The 24,551-nt window shown below is 44.7% G+C and overlaps 1 protein-coding gene and 2 long non-coding RNA genes across 13 annotated transcripts in view; 2 read left to right on the forward strand and 1 right to left on the reverse strand.

The window, feature by feature from the left end:
• Positions 1-15,920, forward strand: part of Gm52090 — a 30,912-nt gene extending 14,992 nt beyond the window's left edge. The window contains exons 4-5 of one of the 2 annotated variants that reach the window (XR_003950983.1): positions 398-532; positions 15,859-15,920. This is a non-coding gene — a long non-coding RNA (predicted gene, 52090). Of the gene's footprint in view, positions 1-397; positions 533-3,435; positions 6,845-15,858 lie in introns of those variants that run through there. The other variant, XR_003950982.1, reaches the window with a different exon arrangement.
• The window catches only part of Gm21103 (predicted gene, 21103), a 55,575-nt gene extending 35,934 nt beyond the window's left edge, over positions 1-19,641 (reverse strand). Inside the window, exons 1-3 of one of the 6 annotated variants that reach the window (XM_030248185.1) lie at positions 11,561-11,956; positions 11,183-11,376; positions 8,127-8,392 (exon numbers count right to left, since the gene is read on the reverse strand). In XM_030248185.1, coding sequence (XP_030104045.1) covers positions 8,293-8,392; positions 11,183-11,376; positions 11,561-11,812 — 546 coding nt within the window. In that variant the 5' untranslated portion in view covers positions 11,813-11,956 and the 3' untranslated portion in view covers positions 8,127-8,292. Of the gene's footprint in view, positions 1-8,126; positions 8,393-11,182; positions 11,377-11,560; positions 11,957-19,480 lie in introns of those variants that run through there. The other 5 variants (XM_030248186.1, XM_030248184.1, XM_030248182.1 and 2 more) reach the window with 5 other exon arrangements.
• Gm26630 overlaps positions 19,535-24,551 on the forward strand; it is a 134,170-nt gene continuing 129,153 nt past the window's right edge. For 4 of the 5 annotated variants that reach the window (XR_003950980.1, XR_003950981.1, XR_003950979.1 and 1 more), the window contains exon 1: positions 19,701-19,876. This is a non-coding gene — a long non-coding RNA (predicted gene, 26630). Of the gene's footprint in view, positions 19,877-24,551 lie in introns of all 5 variants that reach the window. The other variant, XR_003950977.1, reaches the window with a different exon arrangement.

The raw sequence follows: 24,551 nt of genomic DNA on the forward strand, positions 1-24,551 counted from the left end.
TGAACAACACACTCACCTGTGAGCCATACACCTACTCACACTACTCGATCAGGAGCACATTTACACATCTATATGTAAGCATGTAGTATGTATAAGTGTGTGAATGCAGAACTAAATGCACTAATAGTAATCCTAACCCATCATACTTAGAGTGTCTTGATGTATCTTCAGGATGACTGAGAAAACACTGTTAGTGTGGCCTCAAAACCAACTAAGCCTTAGCCAAATCTGGAGCCTGCGCCTCTATTCAAGCCTCTCTCACCTTATACTCCTAGGGAGAAGATGAGGAAATATCTTCATTTTTCTAAGGGTGCTTCTCTTCTTACCTGGATAATTCCCAAAGACCAGGAACCCACTGTTAACTTTAGTAGCTCTACTTAAATTACTTCCTCCACAGATCTCAACTTCTCCCCTAAGAAGCAGTATGTAAGCTAAGTGCCACCATGATGGGCACCACAGCACGAGGTAGAGCCTGGACTGCCACCGTGAGAGATGGGCACCACCGCACAAGTTACAGCCTGGACTTCAGGAGGTAGGCCATGAGTCTGAGTCTTAGCAACTTAATACTTTGACATCAGATGTTTGTGCACAAAAATGTTTTCATATAAGCCAGTATAAAATGCAGATTTCCTGATATACTGATATGAATATCAGAAGCGGTATTCGAAAGCTTGATAATTAGCCATAATTGTGGCAAATGTTTGTCAGAAAGTCAAACAAAAAACCAAAAAAAAAAAAAAAAAAAAAAAAAAAAAAAAAAAAAAAAAAACCAAACCAAAAAAAAACCCTTTAATCCCAGCACTAAGGAGTCAGAGGCAGGCAGATTTCTGAGTTCAAGGCCAGCCTGGTCTACAAAGTGAGTTCCAGGACAGCCACAGGTATACAGGGAAACCCTGTCTCGAAAAACAACAACAACAACAAAACATAAACAAAAACAAACAAACTAAAACATTTTCTTAGATTTATTGTAGCCTTCATAAACATGCTTTATCCAAAAATTAAACAATACAATCTTTCAAGTTCATTAAGCCCACAACTTAATAGTGCCCTCTATCAAATTTTTTGTTCAATCTTACTTCCTCAGTTCAATTTAAAACATCCCTAATTTTTTTCAAACGGCATAAATCTTACTAGCCGATATTGATATTAATAGGCATGGAATTTTGACCATTGCATATAAGTATATGATGTGCCATTTTCAAACCTAACATTTTTCTCTTTAACTCACTTTTTCAGGTATGTTTGTTTGTTTGGTTTGGTTTGTGTTGTTTTTTTGGAGACAGGGTTTCTCTGTATAGCCCTGGCTGTCCTGGAACTCACTTTGTAGACCAGTCCTGCCTCAAACTCAGAAATCTGCCTGCCTCTGCCTCACGAGTGCTGGGATTAAAGGCCTGTGCCAGCACTGCCCGGCCAGGGTTTTGGGTTTTTTATTTTTGTTTTGTTTTGTTTTGTTTTGTTTTGTTTTGTTTTGTTTTGAATAAGTTTTCATAAGTTAAGAGTATAGGTAGCTTTAGTTTTCAAAAAAATCTAAATTCAGAAAAATTACAAATGCTATGAAATTCAAATCCGTCTTCATTAAATAGTAGTTCCAAGATGTCTGAGTAAACAAGGCTGAAGCAACCTTTGACTCTGGCAACTGAAGTTATCGTCATGTATATGAAAGGAGATTAAATAAAATAAAAGGTTTAAACTAAAAAGGCCTGGGACTGAGACTGCAAAGAAAACAAGCCCGGGCATGCCCGAGTCCATCTTGAAGCTAGGTCACCCGGTCATAAAGATAAGGGAAGGAATGCAGGAACTGGTTCTGACTATCTTGGCTGACTCATTGACCCTCTGGCAGCCCGGCGCCTCCTGATCGCCCCCCTTTCTATAGACAGCATAGTTAAAAGCTGAAACATTAACCAGATGCATTGACGACTCAGATAAGCCCCCGGCTTTAGAATTCTTATATGCCCTGGCCTGCACGTACTACTCTGCTGACTCATAATCATGTTGTTGATGTTTGAATGGGGCAATCACGTGTAATCGCGCCAATTCTTCCTAGCCCCTAACCCCTACCCTATAAAAACCCTGACTTTTTGAGTCTCAGGGTCGATTCCTCTGTCTCCTGAGTGAGATACGTATTGACCTGGAGCCCCACCATCAAAGCTGCCTCATGCTTTTGCAACAAGGTCTCTCATGTTTTTTTGGGTGACGCTGCATCCTGAGACTTGAGTGGGGGCTCCTTCTTGGGGGGGCATCTTACATTTGCGGGCTCGTCCGGGATTTGAGGGGTCCCCAAGGACTTGAAACACCACTTGGAGTTACGTTTTGTATGTGTGTGGTATGTTTGTGCGGCCACTGAGTCTGTGCCTTGTTTTTCGGAGTCTGGTGTTCTGGCAGCTGCCATTGAGGACTGTAAGGACCCACAGGCTGCGGTGGGGAATGCCCTAAGGCCTGTAGGCTGCACCCCTGGAAGACGTTCCAAGGGAGACCCTGAAGGGAGTGCCCAGGGTAAGGAACAGTCAGGAGGATCTGGCTGTTGCCTGGCAGAGTAAAGGAGAGAGAGTGTTCTTCCTGCCAGAGAAGGAGTGGATGCGGAATCCCACTCTGTCAGAGGTAGCGTGTGGCTTGTTGTATAAGTCCAGATGTGGACAAGTTTGTTTAGATGTCTTAGTGTGTTCTGTCTCTGTCATTGTGTTGTATTTATTCTTATTCTTCACTATGGGACAGACCGTGTCTACTCCTTTATCTTTGAATAAGGACCATTGGACGGACGTTAGGGCTAGAGGACGAAATTTGTCAGTAATAGTGAAGAAAAAGCCATGGATGACTTTCTGCTCCTCGGAATGGCCTGTTTTTGGAGTAGGTTGGCCACCGGAACATTTTACTTACCCACCATAAGGGCTATGAAGGCCATTGTTTTTCAGGAAGGGCCAGGGTCGCATCCAGAACAGCACCCATACATCACAGTATGGGAGGACTTGGCATGCTACCCACCCCCGTGGGTTCACCCATTCCTCCCACCTCTCTGCCCTGGCACCAAGATCCTAGCCATCTGAGAAAATGCTGAGAAAGAGAAACCAAAACCACCGCTCGGGGGAGATGATGAACACAGCACACCAGTGATGAAACTCCTCAAGATCTATCCAGAGATTGAAGAACCCCCTGAGTGGCCCGACACCCCTTAACCCCCACCGTATGCTCCCCAGCTCCAACCTTCAGCTTCCTCGGGACCTCTGCCTCAGGCCTGGGCAGGAGGAGAGGGTCCCTCCACAGGAACAAGGAGCTGGCGAGGAGTCACCCCTGAGGGGCCTGCTGATTCAACCGTGGCACTTCCACTCAGGGCTATTGGGGCTCCCCCTGCTGATCCGGATAGTCTGCAGCCCTTACAGTATTGGCCTTTTTCCTCTTCTGATCTCTATAATTGGAAAGCTAATCACCCTCCTTTTTCAGAGAACCCCGCAGGACTCATAGGGTTGGTCGAATCACTAATGTATTTGCACCAGCCGACCTGGGATGACTGCCAACAGCTTCTGTAGACCTTATTCACCACAGAGGAGAGAGAAAGGATTTTCCTCGAGGCTCAGAAAAACATCCGAGATGAGGTTGGGCAGCCTGTCCAACCTCCAGCCAAGATAGTTGAAGGATTCCCGCTAACCCAACCCCGATGGGATTACAATACAGCACAAGGTAGGGAACGACTGTCCAATTATCACCGGGCCCTAGAGGTGGGTATCAGAGGTGCTACTTGGCGGCCCATGAATCTGGCCAAGGTAGGAGAGGTTATGCAGTGAGCAACTGAGCACCCCTCAGTCTTCCTCGAAAGGCTCATGGAGGCTTACAGAAGATATATCCTATTTGATCCCACATCAGAGGGTCAAAGGGCCTGTGATTATGGCCTTCATTGGCCAGTCGGTTCCCCACATTAGAAAGAAGTTACAGCGAATTGAGGGCTTGCAGGATTATACCATAAGGGATGTAGTTAGAGCAGCAGAGAAAGTGTATCATAAGAGAGAAACAGAAGATGAAAACTTAGAGAGAGAAAAGAAAGAGAGAAAAGAGGATGAGGATAGGAGAGACAGGAGACAGGAAAAGGTTTTGACTAGGATACTGGCCACAGTAAGAGAAAGAGATAAAGGGAGAAGAGGTAGACAGTTAGGGAACCTGGGAGACAGAAGATACCAGGGACCAAGGAGACCCAGAGAAGGCAGACAGCACCTGGAGAGGAAGCAATGCGCATATTGCAAGGAAATGGGCCACTGGATGAGTGACTGTCTGAAAAAGAAGCAAGAGGTGAAGGTGCTTTCTCTTGGAGAAGATGAAGACTCGGAGAAACAGGGCTCGGCCCCCCTCCCCAAGCCTAGGGTAACTTTAGAAGTTGAGGGGACCCCTGTGGACTTTCTAGTCGACACTGGGGCAGAATTTTCAGTACTCAAGACACCACTAGGAAAAGTGAAGAAAAACGAAAAAACCTTGGTGATCGGGACCATGGGACAAAAATCGTATCCATGGACCACATCCTGAATAGTAGACATAGGGCAAAAACAAGTAACTCATTCGTTTCTAGTCATTCCAAAGTGTCCTATGCCCTTATTGGGGAGAGACTTACTAACCAAGTTAAAAGCACAAATAACTTTTACCTCTCATCGACCAGAGGTATCCTGGGGAATGAAAGCACCCCAGACTCTAGAGCTAACTTTACAACTAGGAAAAGAATATCGACTCTACCAAAGTAAAGTGAAGCCCCCTGAGGGATTAAAGGACTGGTTGAATAGATACCCTAAGGTGTGGGCAGAGACAGGAGGAATGGGCATGGCAAAACAGGTTCCTCCTGTGGTGATTGAACTTAAGTCCGGGGCCACCCCTATAGGGGTCTGACAATATCCCATGAGCAAAGAAGCTCAAGAGGGTATACGCCCCCAAATCAACAAACTGCTCCAACAAGGGATTTTGGTCCCATGCAAATCCCCTTGGAACACTCCTCTACTTCCTGTAAAAAAAAAAAAAACTAGGGACCTGTGACCTGTGATCCAGTTCAGGATCTTAGAGAAGTCAACAAGAGGGTTCAAGACATACACCCCATGGTGCCAAATCCTTATAACCTCCTCAGCACCTTGTCACCTGGTTGGACGTGGTACACAGTCCTAGATCTCAAAGACGCTTTCTTCTGTTTGAGGTTACATCCCAACAGCCAGCCTTTGTTCGCTTTTGAATGGCGAGATTCTGAGAGTGGACAAGCTGGACAGCTCACATGGACGAGGTTGCCTCAGGGATTCAAGAACTCGCCCACCTTGTTTGATGAAGCCCTACACCGAGACCTTGCCCCCTTCCGAGCCAGTAACCCACAGGTGACTCTTCTGCAGTATGTAGATGACCTCCTACTAGCTGCAGAAACATGTGAGGACTGTGAAACTGGGACTCAAAACCTCCTGGTCGAGCTATGTTAGCTGGGGTATCGGGTCTCTGCTAAAAAGGCTCAGTTATGCCGGACAGAAGTGACCTACTTAGGATATGTTCTGAGAGATGGACAACAGTGGCTCACAGAAGCCAGAAAACAAGCCGTTATGCAGATCCTGGCCCCAACCACTGCTAGCCAGGTAAGAGAGTTCCTGGGGACTGCTAGGTTTTATAGACTCTGGATTCCCAAATTTGCCACTCTGGCAGCCCCATTGTACCCATTAACCAAAGAAAAAGGAGAGTTCATCTGGACCAGAGAACATCAGCTAGTCTTTCAAACTCTCAAAAAGGCGCTACTGCAGCCTCCAGCATTGGCCCTGCCAGATGTGAGCAAGCCTTTTACTGTATACATTGATGAAAGAAATGGGGTGGCAAGGGGAGTCCTTACCCATGTTTTGGGGCCATGGAAGCACCCAGTAGCCTACTTATCAAAGAAGCTGGACCCTGTGGCCAGCGGATGGCCCTCCTGCCTGCAAGTGATAGCAGCCACGGCTGTGCTAGTAAGAGATGCTTACAAACTGACTATGGGCCAGAATGTTACCATAATGGCCCCGCACTCTCTTGAGAGCATTGTCAGGTAACCACTGGACCGCTGGATGACTAACGCCAGAATGACGCACTACCAGAGCCTATTGCTGACAGAGCAAGTAAGTTTTGCACCCCCAGCCAATCTCAACCCTGCTACTTTACTACCTGGGGTTGACGAGGCCCCTGCACATAAGTGTGAGGAAATACTGGCAGAAGAGACTGGAATCTGGCCAGACTTCACAGACCAACATTGGCCAGGGGAGATGACCTGGTTCACTGATGGAAGCAGCTTCATGGTAGAAGGTAAGCGGAGGGCTGGGGCAGCATTAGTGGATTAGTGGAAAGTCTGTCATATGGGCCAGCAGCCTGCCGGAGGGTACATCAGCTCAAAAAGCAGAACTTATCTCACTAATTCAAGCCTTAAGGCTGGCAGAAGGAAGGACTCTTAATGTCTATACCGTCAGCCGGTATGCTTTTGCCACGGCCCATGTTCACAAAGCAATATACCAACACCATGGACTGCTAACGTCTGCCGGCAAGGATATCAAAAATAAAGAAGAAATTCTCAGCTTATTAGAAGCTGTCCATCTGTTCCATAGAGAGGCAATTATCCATTGCCCAGGACACCAGAAGGGAACGGGGCCCGCTGAAAAGGGAAACCAAATGGCAGACCAAGAAGCCAAAAAAGCAGCCCAAGGGCCAATGACTCTGGTGGCAAGAACCCAACAGCCCGCCAACGAGGAAATAACTAAAAGAACCCTCACAGATGAAGAGGGGCGAGATTACTTAGATAACATACACCATCTGACTCATTTAGGAACTAAAAAATTAATAAAATTGGTTAGTAAGTCCCCCTATTACATTCCTGGATTAAAAAGAATTGTAGAAGAGATAGTAAAAAACTGCCATGCTTGTGCACTTACCAACGCCGGGTCTAGCAGGCTCCAGGAAGGAAAACGACTGTGACGAGACAGGCCTAGAGCCTACTGGGAAACCCGACTTCACTGAGGTGAAACCGGCTAAGTATGGAAATAAATATCTCTTAGTTTTCATAGACACCTTCTCAGGATGGGTCAAGGGGTTCCCCACCAAGAAGGAAAGAGCTATTGTAGTGGTCAAGAAGATACTTGAAGAAATCCTTCTCCGCTTTGGGATACCTAAGGTAATGGGGACAGACAACGGACCTGCCTTTGTCTCCCAGGTAAGTCAGGGATTGGCCAGACAACTGGGGACTAATTGGAAATTACATTGTGCATACAGACCCCAGAGTTCAGGACAGGTAGAAAGGATGAATAGGACGCTAAAAGAGACTCTAACTAAAATAGCCTTGGAGACCGGCAGAAGTGATTGGACAGCTGTTCTCCCTTATTTCTTGTTCAGGTTTTGAAATACCCCTGGACCCCTTGACTTAACCCCTTTTGAATTAATGTATGGCGCGCCCCCGCCCATTTTTATGACCGTAGGGGATAAGAATCACCTGAATGTGTCTTTCTCTCCTTCTTCTACTCTTTTGGCTCAATTAAAAGCTCTCGAAATAGTAAGAAAAGAGGTCTGGGAACAGCTAAAAGAAACCTATGTTGCTGGTGACACAGGTGCCGCACCAGTTTGAAGTAGGAGACACAGTCCTGGTGAGGAAACAGCGAGCAGGGAACCTAGAGCAGAGGTGGAAGGGGCCCTTCTTGGCCCCTTCTGACAACGCCCACCTCGGTCAAAGTGGAAGCAATCCCCACTTGGATCCACGTGTCCCATGTCAAGAGAGCACCCCCTGGAGTCAGCCATGATGAGTGGACTTTGGAGAAGACTACTAACCCTCTTAAGTTGCGCCTGCTTCGCAGGAGCGATCCCAAAGGACTTCAACCCCTACAGTCCTGTTCAACAAACGTGGGAGGTATTCAATAAGGGGGGTAGGGCTGTATGGACAATCGCCGAGGTACACCCCCTGTGGACTTGGTGGCCTAATCTTTGCCCTGACATCTATAAGTTGGCTATAGGAGCCCCTCCTGGATGGGACCTTTAGGGGTACTCTGACATTAAGAGGGCACCTTTTAAACCCTCTCTGTACGTAGAAAAACATTCGAGAGACCCATGGGGTGGTTGCTCTAACCAAAGGAATAGAAGCATGCTTCAAACCCATCCCTTCTATGTCTGCCCAAGGCCCCACCAAAGTCAGTCCCTCAATCCAACATGTTGAGGTAAGACTGACTTCTTTTGCAAGAGCTGGGTTTACAAGACTTCAGGTACAGCCCGCTGGAAGCCCTCCTCGAGCTGCGACTATATTAGAGTAACAGCCAATTATTCCTTAGTGTCTTACGTACCTGAAGGATTTCACCTAGATGAGTATACTGACTGGTGCCATCTGCTCCGTGTCACCTTCACTGAACCAGGGAAAAGAGCTCTGGGATGGACAAAAGGGTATACCTGGGGTCTTAGGATTTACAAGGAAAGATATGATGAGGGATTATTGTTCACTAACAGATTAAAATAGAGACCCCCTACAATCCTTTAGGCCCCCCAACCAAGTTCACACCCCTTACCTATACCATTACTCAGCCTACTCCGGTGATTGCGGACCCTCTTAATATGGTCGCTCTCACCCAACCTCCCACTCTTCAAGTACCTCTAACTATTACCTCCACAATCCCTTCAACAAGACAGAGGATGTTTAACCTAGTGAGAGGAGCCTTTTATGCCCTTAATAGAACTGAACCAAGCGCTACTGAGGACTGCTGGCTATGCCTGTCCTCGGGTCCTCCTTATTATGAAGGAATTGCCTTCAATGGAGATTTCAACAGAACCAATAGCCATACTTCCTGCTCTTGGGGAACAGGACAAAAACTGACCCTGACTGAAGTATCCGGGAGGAGTCCAGGTCTCTGTATAGGCACCCCACCTTCCACCCACAAACACCTATGTGGACAAATTCAATCAGTGTCCAGGACAGAAGCTAATTACTATCTTGTACCTTCCCTGGTTGGCTGGTGGACTTGCAATACAGGACTTACTCCCTGTGTATCAACTAAGGTTTTTAATTCATCTCATGATTTTTGTGTCATGATCCAGCTGTTACCCCGCGTATATTATCACCCTGCATCCAGTTTAGAAGAAAGCTATGCTGCCCGGCGGTCAAAAAGAACCAATTACTTTAACCCTGGCTGTATTCATGGGAATAGGTATGGCAGTAGGAGTGGGGACAGGAGTGTCAGCTTTGATAGAAGGAAGACAAGGAATTCAGTCTTTGAGGGATGCTGTCAATGAAGACCTAGCAGCAATAGAGAAGTCCATTGACCCTTTAGAAAAATCTTCGACTTCCCTGTCTGAGGAAGTTTTGCAGAACAGGAGAGGCTTTGATTTGTTGTTCCTAAAGGAAGGAGGACTGTGTGCTGCCCTTAAAGAAGAGTGCTGCTTCTATGCAGATCATACAGGAATACTTAGAGATTTTATGCAGAAACTGAGAGAAAGATTAAAGCGAAGGAAACAGGAACGGGATGCTCAACGGAGGGTGGTTTGAGTCACAACCATCTTGGATAATTTCTTTGATTTCTGCTGTAGCCGGAACAGTCCTTATGATATGCTTAGCTTTAGTTTTCGGCCCTTGTATAATAAATAGAGGAATGGGTTTCATCCAGAGTAGAATTGGTACAGTAAAACTCATGGTTCTTCAAAGGCAATATCAACCTATAGTTCAGGTAGATAAAGAGTTAGGGGACACCAATCTCTAAAATTCTATGATTAGAATTAGTCTAAACAGAAGAAGAGGGAAATGAAAGGAAATTAAACAAATAAAAGGTTTAAACTAAAAACGTCTGGGACTGAGACTGCAAAGAAAACAAGCCCGTGCATGCCCGAGTCCATCTTGAAGCTAGGTCACCGGGTCATAAAGATAAGGGAAGGAATGCAGGAACTGGTTCTGACTATCTTGGCTGACTCATTGACCCTCTGGCAGCCCGGCGCCTCCTGCTGGCCCCCTTTCTATAGACAGCATAGTCAAAAGCTGAAACATTAACCAGATGCGTTGTCTACTCAGATAAGCCCCCGGCTTTAGAATTCTTATATGCCCCGGCCTGCACATACTACTCTGCTGACTCATAATCATGTTGCTGATGTTTGAATGGGGCCAATCGTGTGTAACCTCGTCAATTCTGCCTAGCCCCTAAACCCTACCCTATAAAAACCCCAGTTTTTGAGTCTCGGGGTCTATTCCTCTGTCTCCTGTGTGAGATACATATCGACCCAGAGCTCCGCCATTAAAGCTGCCTCGTGCTTTTGCAACAAGAAGGTCCCTTGTGTTTCTTTGGGTGACCCCACATCCCAAGACTTGAGTGGGAGGGCTCCTTCTTGGGGTCCTACATATACATCTACTGCATTTTAGATGCCAGCATACGCTCAAACAAACACTAATCCAAACTGTTTCCATGTAAGACTCCCATAAGCCTTAGGCAGCTAATTGTCATGAAATGACTGTAGATGAATTGCTTTGGCAAATCTGTTACTAGAGGGAGCATCCACTAATTTAATCATTTCCCTCCTCAAAATCTTGCTTTAACTCCTCCAGTAACAACAGCCTAGGTGTTGAAGACTTCTAAACTAAGAAGAACGTTAGAATATCTAAGTCCCTTATCATCCAGTAGCCTCTGCCTTCATTATTGAAGGAAAGCTCAACTTTGAGACTAATCAGCACAAAATTGCCACAAAAGCACTACCACACCCTGAAATACCCTAAAGAAATTAACTTGTGATGAACCACCATGGATGTCTGAGCCCTGCACTTTGAAGGAACCTTCAAAACAGAAGCCTGGGCAGCCTGTGGGCACAGCACACCAGAGAAACTGACTGAGAGGCTCAAGCTGCTCAGCTTGCTGTGGGTGGGAAAGCACAGTGGCTGGCAGAATACAGCTTCCAGCAGGGCTTCCATAGCATGCAGCTCATGGGTGAACAATCAAACTCCCTTTAAGTTTCCTAGGTGGGAACTCGCCACCAGGCTTTAACCGTGCTCCAAGACGCTTGCTATGATGGCTAGACAAGTGTTCCAGAACACACCCTAGATATGTCTTCAACCAACCTCAGGAATCCCTAGAGCACCTTCCTGTCCCCTGCGTGAGGCCACGCCCCATCCAGGCCACGCCCCCGCGCCCCTTCTCCCAATACCAGTTGCAGGGATCTCCCAGAGCTTTCACTCTGCCCACAGCCCTCTCACAGGTGCCCGGCCGAGCATTACCTTGGTCCCCATCTGTCCAGAGGTGGACACTTTATGGACCAGCTTCTGGGGCCCCTCCTGCTCTGATTCACTGTTGGACGAATCCTCTCCTGGTCCTGCAGCAGTAGGGGAAACCGCACTGGCCCCAGTGACAGCTCCTCCAGTGAAGCCCTGAGGGTGGTGCTGGCTTCTGGTCCAGGCATCCTCTCTGATTCCTGCAGGGACACAGCAGCGCCCCGAGGGGCTGTGGTCAGCTGCTGGGCTCTGCCCGAAAGTCTGAGCCCTGCACCTGGCTAGCACCATCTTCCCTTATCCCCTCCATGCAGCAACCTGGACCCGGGACTCTGGATCACAAGTCGCCCCTGCCTATATCTCGTTGGTCCTCTGCACACTTCACACCTGAGCACCCAGCCTTGGGATGTTCTGTGGTTGCTGACCCAGAATATGACCAGCACCGGAATGAGAGGATGGAAATCGAGATAAGCCTCGAAGGACCTCCCTCTTACTCCTCCTAGGGTCTGGAGGGCTCAGAGGGAATGGAGAGTAGAGATAGGGAGGGGCATGAAGCAGCAGGTCAGGCAGTGGAGATTCTCCTCCCCTTGTTCTAGGCAGCAGGAGTGAGGAGAAGGCTCCTGAGGGAAACGGGGACATAGAGCTATCTCCTATGTTCTGGGGTGCACTCTGGACCCTGAATCCCTTCACATACTCGGACCACGAGGTTCAATTCCAGCTAAGTAAAAGTTCCCTCTGCACAGGAGAAGAACTGGGTCTTACTGACCCTCAATCAGCACCACTGCTAGGAACTTACCTCCCACCTCTGCCTGGGGGTTCTGGTCCATTATGCCACCTCTACAGTGCTGTTTAGCTTCGGGACCACCCCCATCTGGCGATTTGGTAGAGAAGAGCATTTTCTGGGAGGTTCAGCTCTGCTCTGAGAGCTTTTGGTTCAGAAAGAGTGATTCTAAAGCGCCCATCCAGAATGCCTGGAAGAATGCACCGAACTACGTGAACAAAGTATAAATTAAAGAATATATATACACACACCCACAGGAGAGAACACCACTCCCTGGTGCAGACTAAAGTCTGAGGAAAGAGAATCCACAGGCTGGAGCCTCAGCTCCCAGGCTTCCCTGGCCAGCTGCTTCAGCACAGCCACAGGGAAGAGCTACCTTGCAGCAGCAGTGCACAATGCACATTCGACCTCAAAATCCTACACAGGTGGGGGAAGAGGTGCTGAGGGAGAGGGTAGGAAAAGGACAGGCTTCCTGCTGCCCACCTTAGAAACCTTCACAGTGCTGTTAGTGATTTTCCAATGGTGAATTCTCTACCGACTTGGTGGGGGGGTTCTCAGTAGAGCAATCCTTTTAGCACAGAGACAGCCTCTCTTGTGCTTCAGTTATTCCCTTTAGCGAGGGAAAACACGGGGTAAAATGGACTTCAAAAGTCCTTCTGGCCCTATAATATGAAATTCTGTAACTACTAGTACACACTGCCGAGAACTTTCTAAGAAACAATAGCATCAAATGGCCTTGGTCGGAGATCCAGATCAGTGCCTAGAGTACAGAAAGCCTATACACGGCCAAAACCAAAATAATGTCCTTTTAGTGACCTTTGTCTTAGTCTGACTATTTGGTCACAGACAAGTCAAGACAAAGACCCCTAGTAAAAGGCCTAACACAGTTCAGACTTTTCCTTTTAATGTAAAGAAGACAGAGGGCACAAGCTGGGACCAAAATGTGATTATGATTCTAATGTTCTCTTCCCCACACTCTATATAGTGAAAGGTGACTTTGGCACCTATCCTGTATTTCAACCTACACATTAAACTTTCAGGTTTTATATAGCAACATTTCCCAGAATCCAGTCAAGGGTGACTGAAGTGAAAGGTGGTCTAAGGCCCATGCCTATTTGGGGAAGAGGACGGGTTTTATTTCTTACTCTTTGAAAGGATGCTGATTGCTTAAAGACACATTGCACACCTTCACATCCAGGAGCCAGGCAATTAATTTCTCAAAGTGCAGGCATCTGTTACTTATAAAAACATAGCCTTGCAGGCTGCTCTGATCAACACAGAATTCAGTAGCCAGCTCCTAAGGCCTGTAGCTTTGAAAAGCAAAGCCAGTCTAAGCTGGTTCCTGCTAAGTAAATGACTGCAACTCAACAGCTTCTGCAGCTGTAGAGGAAACCCAGGATGGCTGAAAATACTGTGTAGGCAAAGAAAGGAAAGCTGCCTCATTTCCCACTAAAGGTAGCTCAGGGGAAAAGCCTGGTGGAAGCCCATTGCTTCTGAGAAACTTTCAAGGAATCCCCAATTTAAAATAGTATCTGACCTACTAACTGCTTCTCCTAGTTAAAAGTGTTCACAATGGTTCTCTGACCTAAGGGACATCCACTTGTCTTTTCTTTGTTCAGTTTGTTTCTTTGTTTTGAGGGAGTCCCCTAGCACACCTCAGGCCCAATCTGACTTAGCATTTATGGCAGGTCTCCAGCATCAAACTCTATTTCTCAATATGGCTACTACAATTTCAAATACATGGCATATTGTTTCATTTGGTTTATAAAAAGTTCCTTGACTTTCTTTAGTGTTTCAGATTTTCAAATAATTTCTCCCCTGCTGCTCATGAAATCCCTTTTATTACTGTTACTTTGAGATCTTCATTGGTGAGCCATTGTAGTGCACAACTTTGGTTACAGAATTCCAGAGGCAGAGGCCAGCAGACCTTTGAAATGTGAGGCCAGCCTGGGCTATACAATGAAACTTCTATGTAGAACATATCAATAATCTTGTTGAAAGCTTGCATGTTGGAGTTTAAGGTATGAGTGCTGCCAAGAGCTGGAAGCCAGTCTGGGCTACATGGTAACAGGCCCGCAAGAGCTACACAGCAAAATCTTGTTTCAAACAAACAAACAAAAGCAAGAAAGAGTCTTGGTCATACAGTCTATAGATGCTACAGTCAGGGTTAAATAGAAAGGAGTAAAGCTGACCTCTCCAGTCAGTTTTCTACTTAATAAGGTGCCATACCACCACCCCCAAAGTACAAGAGACATGAGCCAAAGCTGATTAAATCTTTATGAACACTCTATTACTACTTACAGTTATTCTGAACTAATCAATTGCTCACAAGCAGAATCATGAGACACTTAAAGTGTCTAATCCCATGTTCTAAGGTTTTACCTTCAATTGTGATAGAACTTAAGAGTTATGTGTCATATCTTGAAAACCATGAGTGGGTACTTGAGAAGCCATGGTGCAGGGCTCATGTTCCTGATCAGTCCAGAAGCAAAGGACTACAGATGGAACCAGCACAGACTGGAAGGCTGCCCTGGCAGCAATATGGAACCGATTCCGCAATCACTATGTGTTCCGTAGTCAGAACTTAACATTCAAAAAGTTTGCCCTGGGTCAATTTTCTTAGTTGTTACGCCGATAACAAAACAATCCGTGAGCAACAGTGCTGTCGATTACAGGAACTTCTGTGGTCCTAGCCCACAAGGCCAAAGACTCACCATCCAGGCAGAAAGGGGAACTGTACAACCTCTTGCTTGTATTGTGGCCTTTTTGCTTCGAAACACTTCTCTTTCTAAGTGTCCTTTAATTCTGGACTATTAACTGGTATACTGCCATCAGCTAATGCCAACAGGTATAGAACCATTTGAAAATAAAAACCAATTTTAGGCAATGAAGTATAGTCAAGCCTCTCTCCACTTAAGATATTTTGTAAATCCTCCCACATTTTTAAACTGAGTGAGAATTGTAACTACCTATCTGCTAACCACTCCCACCCAAGATTAAGGACTGCTTTGCTAAATATCTTCCAATGGCTCATTCTCAACAGCAAAACACTTTGATTCTCCTCACTTGTTTACTTTAGTGATGCTAGGGCAAGCCTTGCACTGACATATGCTCTGTCCCAGATCTACATTCCAGTCCCCATTTTTTTCTACTCTTTCTCTTGATACAGAGTCTCAATATGTAGCTTATGCTGGCTCCCCAATCTGGGCCCTCTTTCCTCACCTAGTTGTTGTGAATACAGGTGTGCAGCACCACACCCAATTCCCCAAATACTTTTTGGGCTAAAATTTAAATTATGACTATATTCACTAACACTGGAATATATTCCAAAGCTAGCACCAAAGAAAACCAAGAAACTTACTATGCTAGCAAGTATCTTCTTTAGGCTCAAGACTTAGCCAGAATAATGCTAAATAAACTAATATGTATCCAAATTTAGCTAATTAACTTAATTTCACTCCCTCACAGAGAGAATGGCAGGAAGTCCCAGAAAATCCCTTTTCTCCACATGAATCTCCAAGGAATCTTTTGTTTTTCTCTCTGAATAGGAGAAATCAGGCCATCAAGGTTTAGGCTCCATCAGGAGAGAGAGGGAGAGAGAAGAGGAAGGGGGGAGAGGGGAGAAGGGAGAGTGGGGAGGAGAGAAGGGAGAGGGCAGAGGAGAGAGGGGAGAGAGAGAAGCATAGTATGCCTTGGTTGAGTGGTGAAACAAAAAACATCTATGAGTATTTTAACCTATATGTCTTTGACACTGCAGACCTATTGCATAGGAAGTCTTTCCATCCAGAAAATAAGCATCAGAGAGATAGTCAACTGTCTTTTCAAAATAGCACAAGAGAAATATACTCTTCTCCATTTTGGCCAGAATAAACCTGGTAATATGCAAGGCTTCTCTCTCTTCTAGGGGTGATGATCAGAATGGTCTCAAGCAACTCCAGAATTTCCACACCAAAGCAGAAGGCTTATGAACTCCAGGACCAAAAAGTCCAGCCAAGCAGCTATTGAAGCTAAAACTAAAGGCAGATTCATCAGTGCAGCCAAATCCCCACTGAAGCATTAAGTATAAGGTCGACAGGGAGCCTTTAAATTGTACCCAGATTCTGTGCCATTTCAAAGACTTTGGCATTTGTGCTAGGAAAGGGGACAGATTCTTCTTAGGTATGACACGGAAAGCTAAAACTAGTGATATTTTAGGTACTCACAGCCATGAAAATGTGCCAAGCATGCACAAGTCAAGTTCCGTCAGCATCTTAGCATGCTGGGTGATGAGGAAACCCTACATCTCTGTTAAAGATTAGGACAGGGATAGAATTGTCTTCGGTGTATAAACATTCTTAATGTGCCATTTTCAGGTAAATAATCCCTGTTTCACTCCTGCGCTCAGACTTCATGAAATTCATTTTCACATTAAATTTTTAAAAAGAGATCAAATTAGAAGAATTAGTTTGGGGTGGAAAGGGGATGAGCAGGCCTGGGAAATGCATGAGAGTGTACCAAAAGGTGAGTGTAACACAAGCACACCATAAACCTACATGAAAGTGTCCTAATGGAATCCATAGTATTCACAGTTAGAAAATCTAAATGAAAGCATTTATTAAAAAAAAAAGATCAATGGTCATGATAAAGAGCACCCAAGATTAAATTCTGGCCTCCAAATACATTCATGGGCAACAACAAAAATAACCATGCACACACATACACAAATAAAGATAAAACCCATAAGGCAGGTGTAGTAAAATGTCATATAAATCCAATAAATGACAACAAACAAATATCCACAGACCAGAGGGAACTTACATCTTCCTCCACCTTCAGGGCTCTCGCCATGACACAGAGCCTTGTTTATGTGTTTGTCTGTGTGGATGTATGTTTCCTATGTGGGATATCCATGAAGGTCAGAAGAGGGATCAGATTGCCAGACCTGGAGTTACTAAATATTGTGTACTATTTCTACTTCGGTGCTAGAAAAGAACCTGGCCTCAGAGAATAGCACTAGGCACTCTTTACTGCTAAGCTCTCTCCATAGCCCAGAAAGTGTTGATACAATAAAAATTTAGGTTCTGCTTACTTATTCATAAATACCAGATTGTTTTCACTGAAAGCATAATCATTTCCCTCACTAAAGATTTATGTTCAACTCATGGCAGCAGATAGTGCATGGAGAAAATCCTGGATTGTCTGGAGAATGGAAGCCAGGACTGCTGAGAATGCTCTCCACCTGCACATGGAATATGACTGTGCATTTTTATTTTCTGGTTGTGAGATAAAACTCAGGACTTTGTGTGAGTGAAACAATTATCACACAGTACATGCCAGGTCTGTAAGCCCTTTCTATCACCAGCGTTACAAGGTACACAGCATGATGTGCCTGACTGTCCTTTGGGAAACATGCACAATGGCACTTGAAAATTGCTTACAGAATTTTCAAGGATTAGATGGGATCAACTAGCCAAAGGCAGTTCAAACAGGTAATTTTCAGTCTGATAACCCTACCAATCTCAGTGTCTGCTCACCCTTCACAAAGAACTGGACTGTGAGAAACAAGTGTAACTAGTTCCACTTTTCCAGAAAAGCAAATAAACAAACAAACAAACACACAAACACCCCTTTCCTCTGGCAAGATAACCAAATGATTTTGAAAGATGCCCATTGTCATAAAAGGGCTCATTTTGTTCTCCAGGCTCCTTTACAAATACCGCTTAAAATAATTATAAAAAGAAATTTACAGAAAGGTCTATTCAAATTGTCTGCTTCTTTCTGATTAAATGGCTTACTTCCTAGGTATTAAATTTTATCTGGCTAAAACAGATGCATATTTTTCTCTGTCTCACTTCTTTACACATCTCAATGTCCCTCCATGGATGTCAAGGTTAACTGCAGTGGATTCCGGGAACCTTAAAATTCAGCCACCATACTTTACTCATTCTCCTACAGCCAGGGGGAAGACAGTGACCTAAATATTAGCCTTACAGGCTCCCCATCATCCTGTACCTCAACATGAATCAATAGTTTGATTGATTCCACTAAAAAAATGGGGAATGTAATAGAAAAAATTAGCTCCATGTAAAAATGAGTTTCAGATCAAGTTGGTATGCAAAAAAAAATTATAAGTTAAAGAAAACGCAGAAAAGAAAGTAGAAAATGAATGCAAAGCAAAAGAAAGGGAGTCAGCAAAACCTTGTGCTTAGGCTAAGGATTTTTCACCATAGGATGTTTCTACCAGGGCACTAAGCTTAATTCATGAGCAGTTGAGTCTTGACAGCTATTTAATGAGGTGGTTGATGTCAGAGCTACCTGGCTCATTTCCCAAAATTGTTTTCCTTTCCCATTATTGTGTATTTGTTAATATAAAATATTAACCAGACATTCATTCTGCTTGTGTAATTTCATTTATCTGATGATTTTTCAGAAAAAAAAAATACAGTGCCTCATAGAGCAGAAATTCTTGAGTTGAGGCTGTTGTGGTGTGTTCCTTTAATAACCCAAGTCCATGTTTTCTTTTGTAAAGCACCTAAGACTTGCAGAGAATAATTGGGACTCAGCCACAATCACTAAGTTTTTCCCATGGTATACAACAACTTCCTCAGTTATTTTTTCTTGAACCACAATATCTTAGGAACTGGAAGAGGCATTATGCACAGTTAAGAGCAAATCTAGAAGAGCTAGGAGACTGAGCTCAAGAAAGCCAAAAGGAATCTTGAACAGCCCCAAAATAAAAAGGCCCAAGTAATCCTAAAATGGATTAGTCGGGAATCAAAATATAGGATTTCAGCTCCTGGCATTAATTCCAGCCTTGCTTGTTGCAGCCTTTTGATGCAAAGGGATAGAAGATCCTCCCAGGTCCTGATGGCTCCAGAGGACCCTATAGCAGGGGCGACCACAAGAGGGAAGGCAAGGTTTTATTATTGTTCCCAGGGATCCTCAGAATAGAAGTAAGAATTCTTGTATAAGCATCAGTTCCTCCTATGTATAGGATGAGTAAGGTGTCACCCATGCCATAGAGATGGAGAAGTGGCTTTAACTAGATACTTGCTAACTCACCATACGCTACAAAGAAAAAGGGAGACCAGAGAGGTGACCTCTGGTCAAAGACTTGTCTACCTCTTGCTAAACTGTTGAGCCCAAGATATCCTTCAGGTAGCAGATGAACTGTCTTCTCCAGGGCAGCATGAAGGTCCTGGAAGTGGTCCTGCTACATGCCCAGGAGACAGTAGAGCAATATCTCTGCTTTGGTGCCTACTACCTCCTGTTCCTGCTGTGACTGCTCACAGAAGCTCAATAGTATGGTGTACTGCAGCACCCTGTTCATGGCCTTTACCTGTGTCATGGCATGGGCAAGGCTCTGTAAATACTATATGAGCCATTCCTTGCTCTGTGGCTCCCTGTTGGTGTCATTTTCCCTCTCTGTATATGGCCAGATAGCATCAGGGCTTAGTGAGGGCAGCAGAGTGACACAGACTGAATTGGGCCTTCAGGCTAGGGAACTGTAAATAGGAAGGCTATGCGATTGATAGGCTGGAACTAACCTCCTGCATCACTGGTAATAAGGCATGATCATGGAATGCCTCTCCCTCTGCTTCCTCTTTCTGGCAAAACCAAGTTAGCTGAGGTTGTAACCATACTTGAAGAGAAGAGACAAAAATGGAGAAGGCAGAGGTGGTGACCACTCCATCCTAGGTCCTGCCACAGATGGGCTTGACCCCTCCTGCTCCACTTCCAGTTGACTATCCCACTTCAAACTTCTATTTCAGTTGGGATTGGAGGAGGGTAAAGTCACTGAAGCCCAACAGTTCCCAGAATTCTGACACGGAGGCATGTGCCTATGAGATCTTCTTTTCAGGCCTCCATCCTTCCTGGCCCACCTTTAGTACTGAGGAATTACAGCAGAAAACATGAAGAATTGGTGCTTGCTGACTTGCCTGGTAGGTTCATCTTCAGATCTTATCCTCATACCACCCATGACCATTTGCTCAGGTAATGGTAACTCCCACAGTCTCCTGGGTGCTCCTACCCAGTTATCAACGAGACATGACTGTATCACAGGTATGCCCAAAGGCCAACTTTGTAAAAGACAGTTACTCCACTGAGACACTTGATTTCAGGTGATACCATACAAACAACAGGTTTAGACAATGGAGGTGACTGCTATCATGGAACCGTAGCTTTACACAGACTGCCTGGCTTTCCCCTCTCCCTTACACCTCCATAACTTCTGTCTGGCTGACCAGTACTTATCCTGACAGCAACCACAGATCCGAAGTCATCACTCAGATTCTCATCTTATGTCTTCTTAGGAATAATAGACATCCTGATGATGATGGGATGGACAAAGTGGGAAAGGGAAGGAAAAGTGACATTGGACACTGATTTGGTTTGTGATGAGAAATAACTAAGTTCCATGAAAAACAAGTATAGATACAGAAGAGAAACATAGTCTCTGAATAACAGTCAAAGGAGAGTGAAGAGAATTAGTTTGTGTTCCTAGAAATCTTCTGAATAATCCAGTGAGGCAGCATGGTTGGTGAGATTGTCTCACATTCTGTGCAGTGGTGCATAGTACTTTTGTTCAGTCCTTTATAAGATGCTCTTAGTGTCACTGGAAACTAGCTGACAGAAACTGGGAACATATTTAGTGCTTTAGTGTTGATTTTAACCATGACCTTGGCAGAAACTCCTTTCTGTCAGTATTAGAGATTTAGATATGTGAGGTTGAGGAGTTCCCCAGTTAAAAAATTTCTTTTTTTTTATTAGATAATTTCTTTACTTACATTTCAAATGTTATCCACTTTCCTCATTTCCCCTCCAAAAACCCCCTATCCCATCCCCTCTCCCCTTGCTCACCAACTTGACTACTCCCAATTTTCTGTCCTGGCATTCCTCTACACTGGGACATCAAGACTACACAAGACCAAGGGCCTTCTTCCCATTGATGTCTGACAAAGGCATCCCCTGCTACATATGTGGCTGCAACCATGGGTCCCTCCAAGTGTACTCTTTGGTTGGTAATTTAGTCCCTGGGAGCTCTGGGGGAACTGGATGGTTCACATTGTTGTACCTCCAGTGGAGCTGCAAACCGATTCAGCTCCTTGGGTCCTTTCTCTAGCTCCTCCATTGGAGACCCTGTGCTCAGGCCAGTGTTTGGCTGAGAGCATCCACCTCTGCAATTATCAGGAGTCTCTCAGGAGACAGCTATATGAGGTTCCTGTCAGCAAGCACTTGTTCGCAACCACAATAGTGTCTGGGTTTGTTGATTGTATATGGAATGGATGCCCAGGTGGGGCAGTCTGTGAATGGCATTTCCTTCAGTCTCTGCTTCACAGTTTGTCTCTGACTGTCCTCCCATGGGGATTTTGTTCCTGCTTCTAAGGAGGACCGAAGGTTCCACACTTAAATCGTCCTTCTTGAGCTTCATGTTGTCTGTGAATTATATCTTAGATATTCCGAGCTTCTGGGCTAATATCCACTTATCAGTGAGTACATACCATGTGTGTTCTTTTGTAATTGGGTTACCTCACTCAGGATGATATTTTCTAGTTCCATCCATTTGCCTAAGAATTTAATGAACTCAATGTTTTTAATAACTGAGTAGTACTCCATTGTGTAAATGTACCACATTTTCTGTATCCATTTCTCTGTTGAGGGACATCTGGGTTCTTTCCAGCTTCTGTCTACTATAAATAAGGCTGCTATGAACATAGAAGAGCATGTGTCCTTATTACATGCTGGAGCATATTTTGGGACTATGACCAGGAGTGGTATTGCTGGGTCCTCAGGTAGTACTATGTCCAATTTTCTGAGGAACAGCCAAACTGATTTCCAGAGTCATTGTACTAGTTTGCAATCCCACCAGTAATGGAGGAGTGTTCCTTTCTCCATATCCTCACCAGCATCTGCTGTGACCTGAGTTTTTTATCTTAGCCATTCTGACCTGTGTGAGGTAGACTCTAAGGGTTGTTTTATTTTGCATTTCTCTGATGATTAAGGATGCTGAACACTTTTTCAGGGGCTTCTCAGCCATTCAGTATTCCTCAGGTGAGAATTCTTTGTTTAGCTCTGGGCTCCATTTTTTAATTGGGTTATTTGTTTCTCTGGAGTTTAGCTTCCTGAGTTCTTAGTATATATTGGATATTAGGCCTCTATGGGACGTAGGATTGGTAAAGATCTGAACCCAATCTGTTTGGTTGCTGTTTTGTCCTATTGACAGTGTCATTTGCCTTACAGAAGGTTTGCAATTTTATGAGGTCTCATTTGTCAATTCTTGATCTTAGAGCATAAGCTATAGGTGTTCTATTTAGGAAAATTTCCCCTATGCCCATGTGTTTAAGGCTCTTCCCGACTTTATTTTCTATTAATTTCAGTGTATCTGGTTTCATGCGGAGGTCCTTGATCCACCTGGATTTGAGCTTTATACAAGGAGAAAAGAATGGGTCAATTTGCATTCTGCTACATGCTAACCGACAGTTGAACCAGCACCATTTCTTGAAAAATGCTGTCTTTTTTCCGCTGGATGTTTTTACCTCCTTTGTCAAAGGGCATTGTCTTTTTCAGTGAGAGAAGCCCTTCCCTGTTCTGAACCCTCCTTTACCAAACACAAAGGCACACATTATATCCATGACTGCTCAGCCATGTGCCCATCCTTTTATCCAGGCTGAATTGGTACTTCCCTTATCCCCCAGGTCCTACTGTGTCCTTTTTTGTTTTCTTTCAGAAAGAAATCAATACCTCCTTGTAGATACTGGGCAACAGCACTGCATCCCTGGCACTTTACAACCTGATTTCTGACAATAACTCAACGTGGAAATTGATTCTCTGGAACAACTAGATGACCCAGTCATTTAGGGTGCGAGCTGATCTTACAGAATACCTCAGTTTGGTTCTCATCACCCACATCAGACAGCTCAGTTCTCCCTCTATCCCCAGCTCTGGGGGATTTAACAGCCTCTTGTAGCTTCCAGGGCACCGGCACATTAAAAGAATAGAATAGAAGAAAGTCTACTCACTACCACTCACCTGAAGTCACCTCAGAGGTCCCTGCTTCCTACACCCTCTGCCACTTCTAGTTTAACCCTCACAACATCTTCCTTTCTTTCTCTTACCGTTTCACCCTGCACTGGCCCTATGTCTCTATAACCAGCTCCTGTCATGCACCTATCTTCCCCTGTACCTCTCTTCCTACACAGAAATCATTTGTAATCTCTACTGGATATTCATTGGTTAGCTCCTCAAGCTGTTTACTTAACTTTTCCTGAGCTTGCAGTTCTTTTTTTTTAATTAGGTATTTTCTTCATTTTTATTTCCAGTGCTATCCCAAAAGTCCCCCATACCCTCCCCCTCCACTCCCCTACCCACCCACTCCCACTTCTTGGCCCTCGCATTCCCCTGTACAGAGGCATATAAAGTTTGCAAGACCTATTGGCCTCTCTTTCCAGTGATGGCCAACTAGGCCATCTTCTGATACATATACAGCTAGACACACGAGCTCTGGGAGGTACTGGTTAGATCATATTGTTGTTCCACCTATAGGGTTGCAGACCTCTTTAGCTCCTTGTGTACTTTCTCTAGCTCCTCCACTGGGGGCCCTGTGATCCATCCAATATCTGACTGTGAGCATCCACTTCTGTGTTTGCTAGGCCCTGGCATAGCCTCACAAGGGACAGCTATATCAGGGTCTTTTCAGCAAAATCTTGCTAGTGTGTGCAATGGTGTCCGCGTTTGGAGGCTGATTATGGGATGGATCCCTGGGTAGGGATGTCTCTAGGTGGTCCGTCCTTTCATCTCAGCTCCAATCTTTGTCTCTGTAACTCATTCCATGGGTGTGTTGTTCCCAATTCTAAGAAGGAGCAAAGTGTCCACACTTTGGTCTTCAATCTTCTTGATTTTCATGTGTTTTGCAAATTGTATCTTATATCTTGGGTATTCTAAGTTTCTGGACTATTATCCACTTATTAATGAGTACATATCATGTGAGTTCTTTTGTGATTGGGTTACCTCACTCAGGATGATGCCCTCCAGGTCCATCCATTTGCCTAGGAATTTCATTAATTCATTCTTTTTAATACCTGAGTAGTACTCCATTGTGTAAATGTACCACATTTTCTGTATCCATTCCTCTGTTGAGGGGCATCTGGGTTCTTTCCAGCTTCTGGCTATTATAAATAAGGCTTCTATGAACATAGTGGAGCATGTGTCCTTCTTATAGGTTGGAATATCTTCTGGATAGATGCCCAGGAGAGGTATTGCGGGATACTCCGGTATACTATTTCCAATTTTCTGAGAAACCACCAGACTGATTTCCAGAGTGGTTGTACAAGCTTGCAATCCTACCAACAATGGAAGATTGTTCCTCTTTCTCCACATACTTGCCAGCATCTGCTGTTACCTGAATTTTTGATCTTAGCCATTCTGACTGGTGTGAGGTGGAATCTCAGGGTTGTTTTGATTTGCATTTCCCTGATGATTAAGGATGCTGAACATTTTTTCAGGTGCTTCTTAGCCATTCAGTATTCCTCAGGTGAGAATTCTTTGTTTAGTTTTGAGACCCATTTTTAATGGGGTTATTTGATTTTCTGGAGTCCACCTTCTTGAGTTCTTTATATA

The sequence above is a fragment of the Mus musculus genome, chromosome 14 (genome assembly GCF_000001635.26).
Source record: "Mus musculus strain C57BL/6J chromosome 14, GRCm38.p6 C57BL/6J".
Lineage (NCBI taxonomy): Eukaryota > Metazoa > Chordata > Mammalia > Rodentia > Muridae > Mus > Mus musculus.